Raw genomic sequence first — 21,850 nt, 5'->3', positions numbered from 1 at the left:
GAGCAAGCTAATATTATATGCATACAGTTTTTAATATGTCTATGTCCTGTCGCATCACCCACTCCCTCATCCTGTATTGACCTTCTTTGAATTTTGTGACAGTTCGTGTGTCCAGAGTTCAGTATTACTACTCTGATTGTGTCCAGTTTTACAAAATTTCTGTTAATTATTTAACATTTAACCTGTGTTCTGTCACGTATCTTAAGTGTGCCTCATGGAAAGAGCATGTAACTAAGTCTTTTTTCTTTATACAGTCAATCTTTATCTATATAATCAATATTCATCTTTTAATCATCACAGAGTACGTCCTTTTTAAGCAACTATTTGTTTCTAGGAGGGATACACAGATGTTACCACATAAAGAGGACAAACTAGAGGGGTCATTTCTCTCCTTTTATCATGTGAGTTCTGTAGTTCAAACTCTATTTCTCAGACAGGATGATGAGCACCTTTACCCTTCAGATGGCCAAACCAATATCAATTTAGCATCAGTTGTATAAAACAGATATACTTGTTGACTGTTCTCAGAGGCCACCTGAACTCTTACCCTGTTTCTAGTAACTTTAAATTCAGACAAGGCAGAAAGCAGTCTCTGTGTACAAAAGCTAGGAGGTGAAATCTTGCCTTTATCTATCATCCTCAGGGAGCTTGGGATTGCAATTTCCCTTGAGTATGCCAAGCTGAAGGTTGGGAATCAAGCAAACAATACACCAGGCTTTCCATGTGGGCTATGTATTTCACAGGTGCCAGAGCCCTGCTACAGTTCCTGGTGTTTCCACAGAGGCAATTGTTCATGTGTTCATGTGCTGTCACTGAGCTGCCATCTCTCTGTTGAGAGAGTCCAGGTCTTCCTGATCTGCCTCTTGCTGATGTCACTTCGTTATTGCTTTAAAGAGCATGAAGAGAATTTCTAACTACTAAGGGCTACATATGTAGTCCTCAGACTTTCCCCTGCTTAAAGGTGCAATGCAAATGGCCTTGGGAATCTGCTGTAGAGGCATGCTTTGCCATTGCATACATTTTTTATGTTTAATATTCTTAGACAGATGTAGAGACAGGATTCCTAGACAGATTCCAAGAGAAACTGACATGAAAGGACCTTTAAACCTTCCCTTTCCTATTACAATCAATAGAATTAGTCTTTGGGTGGAAAGATTTCCGCAGTCTGTTTCCTGCTAGAGAAGAGAAATCACAGTAGTCCCAGTTATTTAGGCAGGTCACACTGTGACCTTAGAGCTGGGGTTTTAGGATTGCAAGACTCAGAAGATGCTTTCTGTACCTTACAGTCTTGCCAATAAACGCTTTGAAGAGGTGGCTGTTTAGAAGCTTTTGAGCAAGTACCAGTCAAAGATCTGGAATATGGTGGCTCAGAATTATTATCTTATGTTTTCTTCTGTTTTGAAAATGCAGTCTAAGCCTTTTTGTTTTGCTTCCATTAACAATGATGTGGATCACTTGGTTGCCTTATTGCATATTTCTCAAATCTGACAGTGACATACCTTTCTTGGTCTTGGTGAACTCCCTCTAGCTTCCCAGGGTCATGTATGGAAAGTATATGTACAATGAGACTGTAAGGTTCAGAGTTGCCACCTACAGTTCCGGGAGTAAGAGAGGTTGGATCTGGTGTATGCCCTAAGAAGCAGAACCAGATGGCTCGATAATCTTCTCACAGAGCAGGAATGGGACCAGCAATAATGCTGACTTCACCCATATTGGCCTTCCAGTGATCAGCTGAGTCAGTTTTGCATTGACCCAGGGAGTTGGCAGCTCTTTCTGATTAGCATGTACTTCTTATTGTAGTTCTTCAAACATTTCCCCAAAGCTAGACTTTTTCAAGTTGGGAAAATGCATGCTACCACTTACACATTAACCACAGATCTAATGTAAGCCATAGAGACAGAAAAATTGAATTTAAAGGAGCCTGCAGTGATTACTTGTGGTGATAATTATGGTCATGATTATGAAGATGATGGATACTAAAAATAATAGTATATTCTCACTGAATTCTTTTTTCTGCAAAATACCATTAAGCCTTTCTGCCAAAGTAGAGAATTTAGAAGTTGAATTCAGAATCCTAGCTTTCTCCTCTACTCAGGCTGCAGCATCTTGGAAAGCCACCCAACACAGTCCATACACTTCTGCCTCAGGTTCCTATCTGTAGAATGGGAACCAAAATGGGATTGTATGCAAGTACCATTTACTGATAGCTACTTGTCCCTCATCTCTGTGGCCACTGGTAGAAGGAACTAATGCAGTAGAGATCACAACATGTGATGGACTAGAGATCAGTCTGTTTAGTGCCCAATAGGATTAGTAGCTTATATAAAAGAATGGACAGCTGGTACAGGGAGTGATAGGATTTCTACTCTTGCTCCCAAAGACTGGAAATTGGAAGGCCAATTCCCAGCTACTTGAAGTAGCCTTTATACATTAGTGTTATTTACCTTGTATCTTTTACATTTTATATCTTTTAAATTTAAGTTGTCCATATTTAAGCTTTTCATACTTAATCTTTTATAAAATAGAAATGTAATGACTAGGTCAAGTTAGAAGGTGAGCATGGCTAGAAAGACAGAAGTCTAACTGATCTAGCTGTAAGGTACTGAGCATTTACTATTTATTGTGAGACAGCAAAACTACATTCTGCTCATCTGAATCGGCTTTGTTAGCGGCCATTTGGTATAGAGGGACTAAGACAGAGATTTTGCGAATCTTCCACATTTCAGACCTGGTTGTAGTCATCTGGTGTGATCCATTGACCATGGTACTTCACTTACAGTTTACATGCCTTTCCTCCTGGTACCATCTATGGGATATCTTAAGGGTTATTTCCTATGCATAGTCTCAAATGCCTGTGCAACCCCACGGCAGCACCTATCCCTCTGAGCACTCATTATATCCAATATTATATTGTTATATTTTATTATATATGCAGTCATTATAACGAGTATTTTAATCTGTGTTTCTGTCATTGCCTATTTCTTGTTTATTTATGAATGAATGCAACTTCCTTTGTTTTCTGTCCCAATATCACTTTCAGCATTTTTCTAGCAAGGAAGACAAAATCTGGGAACAGATACTTACTGTCATGAGTGTCCTTATTTTATCAGAGCTTTGCCTATTTGACGTCTTGGATCAACTCAGAGTTGTCTTCATGTTCTGAAGGATGTTTAAGGTTCTTCATCATATTACAGTTCTCAAGCTCAGGTGATCATTTAACACGCACAAGCCAAATAATTATAAAAGTTGTACAGCCCTACTTTCTAGAGCTGTCATTGGGACCACAATATCAGTGACTCCTTTCTGTGTGTGAAGCTACAGGAGGAACATGGTGAATCAGAAAACTTTGCTCTCCAGAAACCAGCTCATGTTTGGGAAACAAGAGTTCTTGGCCTAAAACAGAGAGTGATCATATAATATATAGGTTCAAAGAAGGGTCTTGCTTCACAGTTACTTCATGTAAAATATATTTTCCTTCAAGAACCACAGATACCAAGGAATCACTTCTCCTAACAAGGTACCAGTCAAAAGACTCAGGTCAATAAAAATCAGATATCTGGAACTCGTGTGTTTAGCCTTGTCACTTAAACATGGTATGGGTTCTGTTTGAATCCATTCTTTGTGGGTAGATTCATGCTTTTCTGCCTCCCCTGTAAGAAGAGCTTCAGATGTGTCCATATGAGCCAAGCACAGCTTCTGTTTCTCCTGCCTTTTGTACTGTCTGCCCAAATTCTGAGCCTAACGGGTTCTAGCAAATGCTGCCTGACAGCAACGTACGCTATGGTGTGTATCTATGGTTTGTCACAATTTGGTTGTTGTTGTTGTTGCTGCTGCTGTGTGGGTTTTGTTTTGTTTTTAACTGTTGAGGTTGAATCCAGGACCTGATGTACCCTTCCATGTGTTCTGTCATAATGATGTGTTCCTAATCCCTAAATCAAGATTTAGACTTTCTTGAGGATTTTAGAAACCATCCTGGCATGCTTTTCCATTTACCTTGGAAAAAGCCAAGCAATGCTTTCGAATCAGCTTGTAATCCTCTCCATGAGTGAAGACCACAGATGCTCTTGTTTTACAGTGGTATTTCTTAACTTAATAAATAAGACTGATGACTCCTAATAGGCCCCGGGCTGAAAAAGAAAGAGCTAAATGTAGGAAAATTAAAAACATTTATTAACATTTAAATGCCATCTACCTTCTGTCCCCACTGGTTACAACTGTAGATTTAGCCAGCTGTGGATAGATCTGGACTACAGAGGAAAACATATTTAAATTACTCATGCAGAATAAACAGTTATTTGCATAATGTTTGCATAGTAGTCCCTATGTTATCTAGAAGTGTTTGAATATGTTTTGTATAGGTTATATGAAAATGTACAATTTTATATAAGGGACTTGGGCATGCAAGGATTCTATATCTGTGAGGGTCCTGGAACCAAGAGTTATCAAGGAATTGCTGTGGTGTTAATTTGAGAAATAGGAAACTGGTGGTGAATTAAAGAGAATTCTCTCTCTCGTTTTCTCTCATTGGAATTTTAGACATATCCTAGGAAGTATTCATGTGATATCTGAACAGAGACGATGACTTAAACTTGTTGGAAATAAAAATGTATTTTTTCTCACAAAAGGTTGCTTAATACAAAGCTCTAACTGCAAAAAAGATTTTAATATCAAGTGTCAGAGGGATGAACTGTCCTTAATTTTTTCTTTTCAGTTTTTACCATGATAGCATTCCTGTGGTGATGGCAATAATCAGGAGAGAGTACAGTTATCTACAGACTCTAGAGACTAAGGGTCGGCTACCTGTCTCTCTGTTCATTATCAGATCACCCACTCTGTAGGAGTCATAATGGGGCAAGCTAATAACTAGCAGGTGATCTTCCTGAGATGGTCTGCCTTAGATTATAATATAATCTGTGACAGATTTGCTCTTAAATTGCAAAGCCATAAGAGAATTAATTTTAGGAAAGATTCCTGCTATTAATGTTTTTCCTGTTATTATTAAACATATATAATAATGACTAGGCCCATCACTTTCAAGCAGATCTCTGCAGATCTATGATGTACTGTCTTGTAGTAATGCTATATAGACAAATAGATGACTTCTTAAGTCTTAATGATAACCCTATAAGAGTTCCTAATAAAGTTATATCAGTGATTATTAAGCTCTTTTATACTGGAACTGCTATTAGGTCCTTTCCTGAGAGTCAAAACTGCAATGAGAACTCTGCCAGTCTACTTAGTGTCACCAGTTAATTGCTCTTAGATAGTAACCAGACTTTCTCCTACTCAGAGCACATTCCAAGAGGTTGTAAAACAATTAACCGAAAGTTATAAACAGGAAACTAATGATTTATTATAGATGTTAGGCAGAAGATAAAATATTGACTGGATTTATCTATACAAAACTTCACTAATAACTTAGGCATGGCTTTAAACCTTCAGTGAACCTGTGGAGCTGTGACAAGTGATGGATGTTTAGCCAGATAATTACTCCTAATGGATATACATGTAAACATTCTCTGTTGTAAACTTCTATTTCAATTTATGATTTGATTTTGTGTGTGAACTTGTGATGAATTTTTTAACATATGATCATGTATTCTGGAAGATATATAAGTACTGAGGACACAGAGATTAGAATAGAGAGGAATTTTTTGCCTTTCCCCACTTAGGATCTTTCTGCTTTCCCCCTTAGCTTTCATAGGAAACTTCTTACAACTTAGTAATAAATTCTGTAATCACTTTTCAAAGAGTCCTTTTTTGTTCCTGCGACTTCCAACTAGCAGGCTGAAAGTTAGAGCTACACAGTTCCTGCTGAGATAGAACAAAGGCCTGTTATATTAATCCCCCACTGTTAGGCTGCAGGTGACAAGCACCTAAACCAGCAGCCTTTTACTCTCAGAAAGAGCAAGAATGATTTTTTTAGGACTTTTAGAAGTTATCATCAGCATTTTAGTACAGTTAGAGAGCTAGAAAGTCCAGAGACCCTCAGACTTTAAAGTCACATCAGAGTCCCACTCTATGCCCCTACTACTACCCTCTCCAGGCTAAGAGGCTCCTGGCACCACTCTAAACCTGTGTGGCATGTACAGAGGCTGGACTGGTGCCCTTCTCTTGGTCACTGAAGTTTCTCTCTTTACTGACAGTTCAAATAGTAACTCACAGTTCTTTCCTCGGTTGCCTAAAGTAGTGTGAGAAATAGCATGGTGGAGTAAAGGAAAAACAAACAGAAAAAAACCTAAATATTGTGCATCTGATATGTGTTTGTGATTGAGCTGAGGAATAAATGTAGGCTACACTGTCCTTTTAGGGCCACAGCAACCTCTGAAGGGAGGACTGTGTTTTAAGGTTTCTCAAGGCTTTCCCAGTATTCCTGGGAACACAATCCTTTCACACCTACTAACCCTAACTTTTTAGAAAATTAATACTCAGATAGGCTATGAAAGATCTCAAATGAAGAATTGCAAATGAATTTATTTTTCAACCAATAAATGGCACCCATTTTTCTATACTGTTTACGATAGAATTTGTTCCATCTCACCCAGAAAACTGGTCCCTTCTGATGTTATTCTTTCCAACTTCTGAAATATCTCATCCTTCTTTTCATTGTCTAGGGCTTGGTTTTGAGATCATTATTATGGTTAATATCCATGCATTTATTTATATATAATTTATGGTATATGTTGTGGGTTGATATTTATATATATTTATATTTTATATTATATTTATTTGAGGGCAGGCACAAGATAAGGCAAGGCCTGTGATTGGGTAGTGAAAAAAAAAGGCAGGATGAGAACTTTAGAGATGGGACAGAGAGTACAGAGAGGGAGGAGGAAGGAAGATGGAGGAAGAGAAGGACGACCCAGATCCACGTGACTTTAAATATCCACAGATAGCTATGAATATCTTATACCAGATGGATAATTATAGGACAATTTGTCTTATCTAAGTGGGCAATTTGTATCACTATCAGTTGGCTCTGAGTTTATTGTGTGGATGTTTTGTAGGGTGAGAAGTTACTGATATAAATCTAATTGATAAATTATAAGCCATTAGAGTTTTGATTTTACTGGGTTACAGAGATTTGTGACAGCTAACTGCAAGATGGGCAGTCTCTGCATGGGGCTGGTGTGGCAGCAACCTGGCATGGGAATTTAGTAAGTCAAGTATAGACATTTCAGGAGCTTTGGGTCAGAAAGTCTATAGAGATGAGAACACTCCATTGGTGCCATGGGGTTCGCTGGTGCTGGTGCTAGCATGAGATGGTGTTCATTTTTTAAAAATATTTCCTGCTACAATATGTCACAAAACTTGTCATCTTAACTACTTTTGTTGAAGTAAAAGTTAGTAGCATTGAGTATCATGACTATCCACCTCCTGAACTCTTTGTCTTCCAGAATTGAAACTCTATATGCATTACTCCCCACTCTATCACTTCTGGCAACCACGATTCCACTTACGTTTCCATGAATTTCACTAAGTGGGAGTATTCTGGACTCATATAGTATTTGCGTTGTAATGGAATCATTTATTCAGTATAATGCCTTCATCATTCATCCATGGTGTACCATGTGTCAAAATTTCATTCTTTTTGAAGATTAAATAAAATTGCATCATATTCCCACTCTGATTATCCATTCATCTTTTGTGAACATGAGTTATTTCTGCTTTTTTAGTTATAGAGAATGGCCTTAGTGCGAGTGTGCACATACAAGTATCTGTTGAGTCCTTTGCATTTCTGTTGGTAAAATACACAGATGTTGGAGGTTATACCTTGCAGCAATTCTGTTTAATATTTTGAGAACTACCATACTCTCATCCACAGTGCCTGCGTAACTTTCCTTATCATTAATGGTGCTTAATTCTATTCAAGTACCCTGTGGGTGACAGGGGCTATTCTTGTCAACCGTCACAATACACATCTTGCAAGTGACTTGTCCATGATAGGCTGGCTGTTTCCTTCTGCTCTTCCTTTCATACAAAGGTTTAGGTTTGGTGTGGTAAAATTTATATAGTTGTCAGAGATATTGATAGTGAATGCAAGACACCATCACAAAACTAAATATCACAGCACCCCCTCCCATCTTTAATTCTAATATTTCTATAGTTTTAGGTATAGTTAGTTATTTAACCTACTTTGAGTTTATTTTTGGATATGAAGTGAGGTATAAGGGTCTAAATTTATACCTTTTCTCTTGAATATCTAGTTTTTCTAGCATTGTATGTCCAAAACACTACTATTTTTCCTATTTAGATGTCTGATGATTTTCTTGCAAGCCTTTTGTCAGAACTGTATCTGTAGTGTCTGAATTAGCAACTGTGTCCTGGGCACAGCTGTCAGATGGCATTCTAAAATATGACACTGACATTATTATGACTTTGCTTAGTGATAGCCACTAAAAGCAGTGGCTCCCCCAGTATTTATGAGTGTATGGGTGTTTGCATGTGTCTGTATTCCAAATGCCTTTCTTAAAACCTTTGCTATGTGATTGATTGCACTCAATACATTTCACACTTTCCACTTTCCACCATTCAGGCTTTGTGTCTAAAAGCAGTTTTAATTTAATGAGATTAACAAACTCTTCAAACCCAGACTCTAATAAATACTCTGAAACAACCCAAAAAGCCATTTGCAAAATGTCTTGGCTAATGTCACACAGTCTGCATAGCATAATCTAAGGCTGTTGTGTGTGAAAACAGAACACCGAGGAATCCAGTGAAGGCAAAGAAGGTACTATTTATCATTTTGATAATTAGAGAATCCTAGTTTTGGGTTTAGAGCATGCTTATCTGAAATTTGTCATGTGTATAGTGGCAGAATTGTGTTGGGGCTTTTGTCCAAAATGTCAATAGCTCTTTGGAACTAACACTGCCTAGTGGTGTTGACAGATGTTCAGGGAGTTAGCTCAAAATCATGAAAATTGTTTTCATCTCAGGAAAGTCTGAAAACTACTGTTCTGGCTATACGTTTCTTGAGTTTATGAGCTTGGAAATTCTGATACTACTTAGTTCCAGAAGCAAAAGGAGTCCATTTGTGAATGAACAGTTATTTAGCAAAACTGCAGGAAGCCCATTGAAAGAATGCAGAAGCAAACAATCTTGTTTCCATGGAAACCTCATGCAGGAAAAGTTCATGCATCTTGTTTATATTCCTCCTGGGCAGACATATTCTTAAATTGGCTCCGTTCTCTCCTTCGTCATTCCCTGAATGGTGATAAAGAGGTTCCCTCCTGAAGAGGCCATTGGACCCTGGGCTCGGGCTCAGCAACTCCCTGTCTCATTGGTGGGGTTCAGTCCCACTGTAGGCAAGGGAAGAGGAACTGGCCTTCTTGAACCTAAATTAACCAGTTAGCGTGCAGTGTGTGTGCTGGTCACAGGAGCTGTGCAGGCTCAGACTTGTGTGATGCACTCAGGAGCTCTGCATCAACTTTAACCTGAATGTGTGCTGCTCACAGGAACTGTGCACATTCGTACTTGAAAAGGTCAGGTTTTTATTCCCCTAATTTTTACTTTTTTTGACTATAGCAATTTAACTCTGTGCTAGACATGTATATGTCTCCTTAAATGATAATGATGATAATGATAAGTCAGATTTTAATTTTTTTCTTTGGTGTTTGGAGCAACTAGAACTTTGCTTTGAAACTAGGTTTTTTTCTTTTCTTTTCTTTTCTTTTTTTAATCTACCACTGATATTGCTCATCTCATGATTTAGGTTTATAGCAAGTTTGACATTAAATTACTTATGCGATGTCTCATATTTAATCTCATTTCTTTGCCATGAAAATCAACTTAAGTAACATAGAATATCTTTATAGTCATCTGTTACTGGCAATTTGCAGTGGGTAGCTGCCTTATTTTCCTACAGCTAAATAAATACAAGTCAGAATCTCTCTTCCTTTGAAATTTTAAGAAGGCAGGATGAGTTTAGTTTTAAATGCAAATGAAGTCCCCAAAAGAAATCCACCCACCTGAGCAGCATAGGCCTGTGCCATTAGTGACTGAGTCCTCCAGACACGGATTGGGTTGTGTTCTCCATTTCTCACTGTACCATAAAGTACTAACATATATGTATTTTTTTCCCCACAGTAAAACCAACTGTGATCGATGTGGACATTTATGTTAACAGCATTGGTCCTGTGTCATCCATAAACATGGTAAGAAGCACCTGTGTTTAACTCCGTGGCTCATGTGTGCCTTCATGCTTACAGTCCCCTCTGAATTTCTCCTGCAGTTTTATTAAGCAGGTTTAAAGCCCACTGTTGACTCAAGTGTTAAGTGCCATGCTATTGAAAATAGTCTTTAAGAGTCAGAGGCGACAGGTTTTGACCCCAGTAGTGAGCTAACTGTTCCCACTGTCACATATATAGATAGCAATGCCTTTCGGATGGGATAATTTAGAGTTGTATAGGCATTGGCTTTATCCGACCTCATGAATATTAGGGATGCACATAAGTCCAGTGAGAGAAATCATTCCACATGGACAGTGCTTAGTTGCTAAGCATGCAATGCTGTAATAGAATGCATTACCAAGCCACCTGACATATCTGCCAACTGTGGTGTGTCTCTCGATTAGACACATGTAGGAGTCCCAGAGCAGGTCACTTGATGTTGGAAACAATGTCCCACATGGCGCTTCTCCCTGCCTAGTTCCTCTGAGTCTGGGAGATGTCTAAGAGAAAGGACATGGAATTCCCAGCATGCCAGCGCGTGTCTTTGATTTGTAGTGTTTTGTGCATCAGATGAATACTGTGAAATCAGTAGCAGTTGTCAGATATGGAAAGTATCCATTTCTCACAGGAGGTGTCCATGTCATGGTAAAATTATGTTATACATGATTCTCTTTAAGAGAAATCTTAAAGGTATGGCTTCTGGTAGAATGGTAGCTTGTGTGAGGTTCCATGTGCAATCTGTAGCATCAAAAACAAACCCTCCAAACAAAAACGTGTTATCAATGTCATCTCTAAGTATGAGCAGACAGATGAAGTGAATAAAAGAAACTTGCTTCATACAATGCCCGGACTAGAAATGGCTGGTGTATTAAAATCAATTTTAAAAAATGTAATCTTCTCTTAGCTGGGAAGTAATTACTCCGCTGAAAGTATTCATTTGTAATATATTTGTTTCTTACTCTGGGATTTAGTTTGGTTGCCTTTGATCCACACAACTTTTTAGTGCCTTTGTGTCTCACTCTGATTTTTCTCTAACACTGAGCATTTCTCTACGGCTACACATTACTTTAGTGAGGATGGTACACTGGTGGGTCTGGAGGTGTATCAAGCTCTTGGAGCTTGAAGATGCCCTTTCTGCTCATAATTCTGGTTGGGCATTTTGTGAGGAAATCAAATGTGCCAGAGGAGGTCCCTAAGTGACATTATGCAGAGAAGACAAGGACTTCAACTAGGGTCAAATTCATTCGAGACAGGTTACCAGGTTGGCAATGTTGGAATAGACTTTTCCAATGACATCAGCATGGTCATTTACCAATGGGGACAGCCTTGCAATGTCCCTTGTATGACTCAATAGGAGATGAGTGAATGTTGAATAAGAAATATCCCTGGGCCTGGGAGATTGAGGCCTCTTATCTTAGGTCTGTAAAAGGGTAAAAGCCTTCCTGAACATGTATTCCATGAATTGGTACAAATGTCATAAGAACTCGGTAATTCTTGTTTCATCCTTTTATGATTTTTTTGAAATATAGTATCATGTGTCCCTGGCTGTCCCTGGAATTTCTATGCAACCAAGATTATCTTGAACTTCTGATCTGAATGATGGGATTATAGGCATGTGCCACCATTCTTGGTTTATGCAGTGCTGTGGATCATGCTTTGGGCATGCTAAGCAAGTGCCTTTCTACCTTCTTTGATCCCCTATGTTAGAATTAAAATCTTGGATTCTGGCGTTTCCACCAAATGGTAAAGAATAACCTTAATAAGGGATGACAAGATGACTCAACAGGTAAAGGCATTTGCTAAGTCTGAAGCCCTAAGTTTAATTTTTGGAACTTATAGGTAGAAGGAAAGAACTGTCTCCCACAAGTTTTCTTGTGACTTTCATCCACTGTAGCATTCATGCTTATATACACATGTATACACATATACTCACAACACATATGCAAACACACAGATACATGTAACTTTAAAGTTTAGAAATAGTGATCCTCAAATTGGTTGAAGGCATTGTGAGCCCTTCAGAAGAAGGTGCCTATGTTTCTATGTTACTTAGGTCTTGTATCTCCTACATTGAAAGGTACAGTTGGCTCGCCTTTATTCAGAAAAATGAAACTCCTTTTTAGGAAACAACGAACAAGCTGAACCACAGATGCATTTTACTCTGGAATAGTGGCATGTTTAATATCAAATTTCAGCAGGGCTAATTTTTTCTAAGGGATTCCTGTATCTGACCTCCTGAGGCAGAGATGAGGTGCACCATCTTGACACAGTACCATGAAGCATAGGATGAGCTAGAGCATCTTTAGGAAACACCTCTCAGTCTTGGTGAGTACCTGTCATGCCATCGCTAGAAGTCTGAGGCAAGAGGATTCTGAATTTCAGACCTGCCTTACTTAAGGAGTGAGACTCTGCCTCAAAAACTAACAAACAAACAAATAAACAAACAAACCATTGAAAAAACCCACAACAAAACAAAACAAAACAACAAAACACAAAACAAGGACTGAGGATATTGCAACATCACAGAATGTAAATGGGCTTGGCTTCCACACCAATATGCAATTGCTATATTCTCTGTTGATGGATCTCTCTGTATTTCTGTTTGTTCAGTCATTAAATATTTTCTATTGTATGTTTGGCATTATGCTGGAAGCAGGTGAAGCAAGACAAAGAGAGTTCTGCTCTGAGGGAGGCAAAGGCAGAAATAAATCAGGTGCTAGAGTGGATTTAGACCCACCCTTGAGCTTGTGGGTAGAAGCATGGCTGACCTCTTGAGAGACCACATTGACCTCCTGAGACAACCTCAAAGATGCTTCTCAAAAGTCCTTTTGCTGCTGGAGAGTGAGAATCGCCAAGGACTCGATTCACACACTTGTGAAACTGCACCATAGTTTCAGAAAATAAGATACTCAAAAGTGAAATGTAGCCCTAACCAAAAAAAAAAAAGTATTGAGTAGATGACTGATGGTAAGTGGGTAATGAGGGTTGAGTCAGCAATAAAAGGATGACAGAAATTAAAGCAACCCAGTTTCAGAAGGTATTATGGGAAAAAGCATCATTTGAAGGCGTAGTTTTCAGGGCTTCGGGATATAAGGTTTTTATTTAGCTTTAGACATACTGTTAAATTTTGGTAAGATTATAGGATTTCCCCCAAATAGTCACTTAGCAATCAGCCAATTAAGAAAGATAATGGTTGCTAGCTAATGCAGGCATCTCATGAGATTTTAATTGACCTTTTGAAGACTGGGGTTTTAATTTCAGAACTTCCATCTAGTCAGTGAAGCACAGGTACAGTTCGGTCCATTTCACAGACTGACATTGATGTACTGCAGTTGTTAGTGCTTACTCCCTTTGGGACCAGAGAATATTACTTTAAGCAGAGTAGTCATAGCATCCTGTGTTGGTCACTGCAATGTAGTTTGATGTGTGCAGATCCTGGAAGTCACAGATTATTCAGGATCAAGTAAGTTCGGTTTTGAGAATCTCCAATTGAAGTAGCTTTTTCAGAAAGTTTAATCTCCAGGGTGTTGTACTGTGGACTGCCCATTGTTCTTATCTGTGTTGAGTTAAATGAAGTTCCTTGCTATCTTGTAGGGAGGATATTAAGTATGATCAGCTTGCTGGTCACCCCGGGACGTCCACTAGGCAATGGAGTGAAATGCAGCTGTGTATGCTATAGAATTACCACTTTACCTATGCACTGGGATGATGAGAGTTCAGCATGTTGCAGGGTTAAGATTACTTTTTCTTTCTGAAAATTGAAATATTTAATTTTGTCTCCTGAAAAATTGGACACAAAGTACAGAGAACCCTAAAAGTTCACGCTGACAGGATGGTTCTTTCTTTGCACCCTGAACTTGGTGTAGCAATATGGGTCATGTAGAAACATATCTTTATTTAGTATATAGTATGTTCCTTTTCTGTCTGCTAACCCTGGGAAACACTGAACTGGTCTTATGAGAGCTCTGTACCTTCACTTTCCCTAGATGCTGCAGGACTACTGTAGCTATACTCTGTGTGGCTCTACACTGATTCTTTTTTCCTTAAATATTCTGTCAAAAGCTCATCTGTGGAAGCCCAATCAATGAGACTTAAGGAATAGCAAGCAGATGGCTGAGAAGGCACAGCAACAGGCTAGACATCACTAGATTATACCTTATGATATCTAACCTTGTGACTTATGACCTAAGTATTCAGAACTGGTAGCATGCTGTGCCCTCATCAGCCTTTGAACACCAGTAGTCTCAGGGCACAGAGGATATCTGGATCACAGTCTCAGGTGGAGATGAGTAGGGAGGGTATAAATGATCCAGGAGACTGTGTGGGAGGACAGCGTGTTTATTGAATGACTAGTTCATATAACTTGGGTTAGTGAGGAAAGGAGGAAAAAGGACAAGGGAGAAAATGCACCTAATTTTCATATTCAGACCCAATTGAAGACAGACAAACAGTTAATGATGCACCAATTTAAAAACAAAAAACAAAAAACAAAATCTCATTGGAAAAGTTACTGGCTTTCCATGATTATCAGTTAGATTAGCATACTGCCAGTCACATGATTTCTGAGAAATCAATTTTCTGGTGAGGAAATAGAAGCCTAACTGGTGCTATCATGACCTATCATGACATGGCCTTTATCTCTATGTGGTTGAGTAGGTCCAAGTCTGATTTGGGTAGTGAGTGACCCTATTCCTGCTGTGCTCTCTGAGAGCTTGTTCTGGTTATAGACAGTGCTTTACCATCCCTTGTAAGCCTTGAGAGCCTGCAATACTGCACACCCCTAAGTGTGACAGGAAAATATTGAGGCCCACCAACCTCACTATAGTTGTCCTAGACCAGAAGTTTTAAGGAGGAATGTCAGACAACGTCATTCACTCTAGAGAGAATGAGCTTCCTGGAAGATGATCTCTTGCTTTTTAGAACTTTTCTAAAAGCATTCCAGCTCAGGGAAAACTAAAAGGAGTGATGGTTATAGCAGTATGAGGCCTGCCTTGCTTTGTGGTTTTTTTTTTTCCACCCAAGGTTTGTAGCACTTTTGTTTTTGGAATTTGATACCCTACATTTATGTTTGAAAAAAAAGTTACTCTTTTTTGTTGTCATTGATTGACATAATAATTTCATATATATATATATGTACATATATATATATATATATACATACACACACACACATACACAAACATCGCGATGTTTAGTTTCTGGTAAACACTGTGTGATGATGAAACAGATCCAAGACCATGAATATTTGTTTCATCATGGAACAAAAAAATTGGTTACAGTCAAGATACAGAGTCAATCTATAGATAACTAATGAATACAATATAATGCATATGAACCTTGGGTATTATCATAACAGTCTAGTCATCCACAGAAGTATGGGTAAACCTGGAGGATGTTATGTTAACCAGAAAGGAAAGACAAATACTGTGATCCCACTCTTACATTAATATTCAAATGTTATTTCTTAAGAGGGTAGGAAAATGATTGCCAGATCTAGGTAGAAAATAGTAGAAAGGGAAGGGGAGAAGTTCAGCAGTGATAAAATGACCATAGTTAGATAAGATGAACAAATTCTGACATTCAGAGATCACAGTATACATGGGACTATAGCACATCTGAAGAAACAGAAGTGAATGAAGGTATTCTCATTGTTATCTCTTCTATTAGCTCAACATTGCTTCCTTTCTTGTGTTCTGTGACTCTAGTCACCTGAAAGCTCCCATACCATGCTTTGTCCGTCCTTGCTCTTTCTTCATCCCTTTCTGCTTTAAGCTGTACTTGGTGCAAAGCTTTCTGACTCCCCTTTTAATTGGCAAGTCTTCCCTCTTCTGGTCCAGTGATCAGTGGAAGTCATATATCTATTCACTTCTAACATTTAGTAATTGTGGTTGTAAAATTGTGGTTAGATTCTAACAGCCGCCCGTTTGGGGAGTCTCTGTGTTGCAATCCATTTTCTTGCATACATAGATCATTAAACTCAGATAAAATAACCGCCCTATGTGGCCAATTCTGGTTCTGATTCTGTTGTGTTGTTTGATTTTACTTCACAGCATGCCAGTGTTGATTGTGCACCAGAATGTGTTAAGTTGTAAAGTTATATATTCATACCTCTAGTGCCAGTGTAGGATGGCCTGTTGTCATGATGAAACTCAGTTTGACACTGGGATCTCCATTTTCACAGGGGCGGTTCTTTAGAGGGGTCAACTGAGAGTCTTTCTCTTATAATCATCTTCATGATTATCCCTACTGTATGCAGTTAAATCAGCAAATGTGTTGAGAGGAAATTATTATTTGTGGGACTATTTCTGTCACCATTTACTTTTTTCAGTACTTGGGATTAAAGACAGGACTTTATGTCATACACCAAGTTGAGCTGCAAATCACAGCTTTACAATATTTTAATTTTGAGGTAGGGTCTCAATGAAAGTTACCCAAGCTGGTAGGAAGTTTACTCCACAGACAATGTAAATATTGATTTTGCAATCACCTTACCTCCCCTAGCCTTTCAAGTAGTTGAATTTACAGGCCTGTTCCTCCAGGCTCTGCTTTGTCACTTGGTTTCTGAGAACTTGAGGCTACTACTTTTTTAACTTCATGGTGGCCTCAAATTCTGTCTCAAATCCTCCTGATTTCTTTATTGTGGCTGTTGTTCTCTGCCTTGCCTCTGTGCCTTATATACCACTCTAGCTTGAGACAAATCTCTAGGAAGCATTTCAAAGGAAATACCTTTTCTTTCTTATATGTCTGTCCTCTGTCTTTTTTGGACTCTCTAATTTTTAAATTGATATTTTACTTGAGATTTCTTTTCATCCTTAGTAGTATTATTGATCTATTATAATGAATGACCCAAAATCTATATAATTTGGTTTGAAAAGAAAGTTTATTTTTATTAACATGATGAATTTTTACATTAATTGAACCTGTGTTTACATCATGTTTTCACATGTAATTCAACACATGTTTACAACATGAACTGAATGCAAACAACCTTCCTTTATCTGCCTTGCCACTTCTTCCCAAATTCTTGTCATCAGTATTCATCATTCTTCAAAAAACTCGAATAGACAGTCTCAAAATTCTTGTGAGGACACAGCAAGCAAACAGCCAAGACACATTGCCAAACCATGATGACCAAAGGGGCATGAGGTTGGCATTAGATATAAATGTATGGACAAATGGAATGAAGTACCGAGCCCAGCAGTAAACCTGACGACCCAGCAGTAAACCTGACGACCACAGCCAACTGACTCTCAGCAAAGGCACCAAAACCTACTGAGGAAACCATAGCTTCATTGACAAACGAAGAAGTGAAGATTCTTACGGAATGAGATTTTTATGAAATGAGAATTAAAGTTCATATGAAATAAGGTTAATTTTAAATATCCAGAAAAGTAACGTGGGACAAGACTTAAGCCCAAAGAAATCTAACTCAAACCATTGCTTTCTTGACTTAAGAGTCTCTTGAACTAAACTCAGGAATATTGGAGAAGCGAGAGTTTTTGGTGCCTACTGTTTCTGGTTTTCTCTATGAAAAGTTATACTTTTAAGGGAAGTAAATGAAGTTAACTTTGTATATCTACCAGAAATATGTAGTTTAGGGAATCATAACTCTCTTCTTATCAGATAGCCAAGAAGATAGTCACATAGGTGGCTTCAATATTCTTTTAAAAAATAAGAGTCCAAGCCATGTGTAGTGGTGCATGCCTTTAATCCCAGAAGTCTGGAGGCACAGTCAGGCTGATGTCTATGATTTTGAGGTCAGCTTGGTCTACACAGGGTCAGCTAGAGATACACAGTGAGGAAATGACTGAAAAAAGGAAAGAAAAGAAGAAATAAAGAAAAAGAAAGAAAAAAGGAAGAAAGGAAGAAAGACAGAGTGAGTCTGAGCTCAGGCCCCCCACCTTCAATGTCAATTGCACAGTGTTCAACAGTATCATAGAAGAGGACATCCCCAAACTAAGGAAACAAATTGCAGTAGTGATACTGATAGAAAAAGCACATAGAATGCTAAATTGGCAAGAAGATAAAGTCTACATGGCATCGTATAATCTAAACACCAACTATACTGAATAAAGAATGGGCTTTGAAAGCTGCAAGAAAAAGTAACAAGTCACATAATTTTAAAAATACCATTCCAAATCCCCCCCAAAAAAACCCAGAAACTGACTTTCCCATGGAAACTTTAAAAGCCAGAGGGCTTGAAGCTTTCTAAAGACCACAGATGCCAACCCAGACGACCCAGCATATCTGCCATAGTTGAAGGAGAAAGAAAAAATTTCCATGATATAAACATACTAAAAGAATTTATGTCCAATAAATCAGCCCTACAGAGAATACCAGAAACAGCAATTTAGATTGAAGAGAAAAGGGATCATAATCAAGAGGCTACAGAAAGAAAACAAATAAGGCTAGAATTTCCAGAACAAAAAAAATAGAATGAAGAACACAAAAAGAGAAAGTCAGAAATCAATAAACAATAACTAAATGTTGGTGTCCTTAACTCTTCAATCTACAAATCGAAAGAGTCTTGTTATTAGAGCAAGGTCCTATTGCTGAAAATGTCATATACTTATGTCATTGAGCATGTAGAAATGGGGTTCAAGCAGTAACTTCTCCAGTACTGACTAACACTTATGGTATTGCAAGATTATTTGCACACTACGTGAGGAGAAATCCTCAATATCACCCAGCTATGAACCTAGCAATCTGTTGGCAATATATACATGAGCAATATATTATGGCAATAACCAACCACCTTGTGATTTGCTTAAGACCCACTACATGATATGGGACTCATAGCTGACACTGCTAAAATGGCTAAGAAGCTGAAACTAGAAAGGTCGTAGGGCAGACGGGGAAACCCACTCCTGTTATTTTGCTAAAGAAAAAGAGCAATAAAATGACTCATAATAGTATGTTCCTGTATATATGTAGAGAGATGCATCATTAGAGAAACTTCTTTTTTAGTTGATGTTAATTAACACAGAGACACAGACCTGGACAGTGTGCAGAGTGAGAGACTCTGAAGTACTGAATCTTAATGAACCATCTTTATCAATCCTGCACCCCTCAAAGCTCAGAGGTCTATGTGAGAGAAGCAGCAGAAAGAATGTAAGAATAGTAATAGGTGAATAACTCTAAGAGCAGTGTCTTACAGACAGAACAGAGCTGATATACATATAAGGTTACAGAGACTGTGACAGAATGCACAAGCAGTATAAGTTTAATCCAGACTAAAATCCCAGAACAGACAGAGGGAGCACTTCTAAACTCCTGCTATGAGCCTAGAGTTATTCAAATACCAAAACCAACTCTTGTTGAACACATATGCCAAAATCCTCTAAATTTTTTTTAAATTGAATATAGGCATATACCAAAAGGAGCTTCTACTATGATCAAATTAGTTTACAAAGGGAAGATTCTGCCCATGCAACTTAATAAATATAATAAATCATACAAATGGAGTTAAAAGTGATGTGATCTATTTAAAGATGTAGAAAAGGCCTTTAACAGAATTCAACATACCTTCATTATAGAAGTCCGAGAGAGAATAGAGGTGAAGAGGACATACCTCAACACAACAAAGGCTATCCGTGACAAACCCTAACCCAACACGATCTTACACGGAAGAAGAGCATATCAATCCAATTCCATGGAGTGTCTAGTATCCCTAATCCTTTTCAATATAATGCTTGAAGTGTTAGCTAGAGAAAGGAGACAAGAGAATGAAAGGAATACAAATGAGAAAAGATGCCAAACCATTCCTATTTGTAGATGACATGGAATTATGCATAAAAGGCCCAAAAATTCCACAGAAAGCTTCTAGAAATGATCAATATTTTCAGAAAGTGGCAGAATGTATAATCAGTTTACTAAAATCAGTAGCTTTTCTATATGCCAATAACAAACATGATGAGATCATAGGGACACTGCTATTTATAAAAGGCTCAAAAGAAAATGTGAAACTAACCTTACCAAAGAGATAAAATAGTAATAAAAATAGCTGGTACTAGAACAAAAACAGGTGGGTCAATGGATGAAATAGGAGACCCAAATTAATGTACAAAATTAGAGACATCTAGTATTTGGCAAAGATTTCACACCATGGAAAAGCAACATCTTTGACAAATAGTGCTGGGGAAACTGGATTTCATATGCAGAATATTAAAATTAGACTCATATGTATCACAAAAAACAAAACCAAAAACCAATCAACCAAACAAACACACAAAACAAGCTACAGAGGAATGCATGCCTCATTGTGAAGCTGGAAAGAAAGTCCTAAAAAAAAACCACAAACAGATATCCTACAAGATATATGCTCAGAAAGGACTTTGGGTTAGCACTTTATTTTACTCATTATTTAAGATCAATAATTGACATAAAACTAAAAAACTAAATAGCAATATAATCACAGAGTCAAGTGGAAGCCTCTAGAATGAGAAGCTTTTACGTCTATTCATATAATAGAAGATTAATATTCATAACATACAAAGAACATCACACACTCCAAAAGAATTAAGAAAACAAATGACCTAATTTTAAAAAATGGATCTGAATAGAAGAAGAGATAAAAATTGATAATAAGTATCTCAGAAAGTGTTCATCTTCTTCAACCACTTAAAGCTATTCTGAGATTTCATCTTACCCAATTCAGAATGGATAAAATCAAGAAAGGAAATTGACACAAATGCTTGTGAGGGTAGGGAGAAAGAGGGACTTCAGTGTTTGTGAGAATACAAATTGTGTACATATTCTGGAAATGAGTGTTGAGAATTCTCAGATAGCTAAAGATAGATCTACCATATGACCCAGCTGCTTCTGTCCTTGGCATATGTCCAAAGGATTCCATGTACTAGCAGAAACTTGCTCAACCATACTCATTGTGGCTCTCTTCACAATAACTAGGAAGTGAAAACAACCTAGATGTTCTTCAACTGATAAATGGATATGGAAATATGGTACAAATTCACAGTGCAATTTTATTTAGGTATAAATAAAAATAAAATGAAATTTGCAAGTAAAATGGATAGAGTTGGATAATAGCATACCTATTATACCAGACCATATATACCAAACCAATATACAAAACTGCCTGAAGTAACCTTAGAAGCCAGGAAAGTCAAAGGGACCTTGGGAGAACTATGGAGGAGAAGTATAGAGAGGAGACAAGTAGGGCACAGATACTGGGGGTGAGGAAATGAGAATACCCACAGGGGACACTTTTCTTGGCAAGGGAGAGATAGCACAGTATGGACAGGGAGGAAGGAGAAACAAATAACACTAAGAGTGTTTGAAAATGTCATAGACAATGAGCCATTTTATAAGTTTATTTAAAATATAAACATTACACATGTGTGTACCTATATATAATTCAACAAAACACACAAAATGATAACATTCATCCAAGAGCTATCTAACAATCTCCCCGACCAGTGCCATGAATAAGAAACCTTCCTTAAAGGTTTTGTTTAGGGGGATTGTCATTACCCTTGGATGACCAGAAGAACTTGAAGGTAAGACCCTGTTGCCAAAGACACCACACCCTGTTGGCACAGAATTTGGAGATATTGAGCTAAACCTGCTCTTCAACCCTATATGCAAACTGCTAGGATGAAAAACAATGGGTTGCCACACAAGCTGTAAAGCTTGAGAACCAGAGTAATGACTGGCCTGGAAAG

The 21,850-nt window shown here is 38.0% G+C and overlaps 1 protein-coding gene across 2 annotated transcripts in view; it reads left to right on the top strand.

Moving 5' to 3' along the window:
* Gabrg3 (gamma-aminobutyric acid type A receptor subunit gamma 3) overlaps window positions 1-21,850 on the top strand; it is a 623,439-nt gene that overhangs the window by 59,140 nt on the left and 542,449 nt on the right. For both annotated transcript variants that reach the window (XM_017589765.3, NM_024370.3), the window contains exon 3: window positions 10,087-10,154. In XM_017589765.3, coding sequence (XP_017445254.1) covers window positions 10,087-10,154 — 68 coding nt within the window. The remainder of the gene's footprint in view (window positions 1-10,086; window positions 10,155-21,850) is intronic.

This window comes from Rattus norvegicus, chromosome 1, assembly GCF_036323735.1.
Source record: "Rattus norvegicus strain BN/NHsdMcwi chromosome 1, GRCr8, whole genome shotgun sequence".
Classification (NCBI taxonomy): domain Eukaryota; kingdom Metazoa; phylum Chordata; class Mammalia; order Rodentia; family Muridae; genus Rattus; species Rattus norvegicus.
The sequence above is the reverse complement of the archived record's forward strand: the minus strand, read 5'-3'. Positions and strand labels throughout refer to the sequence as shown.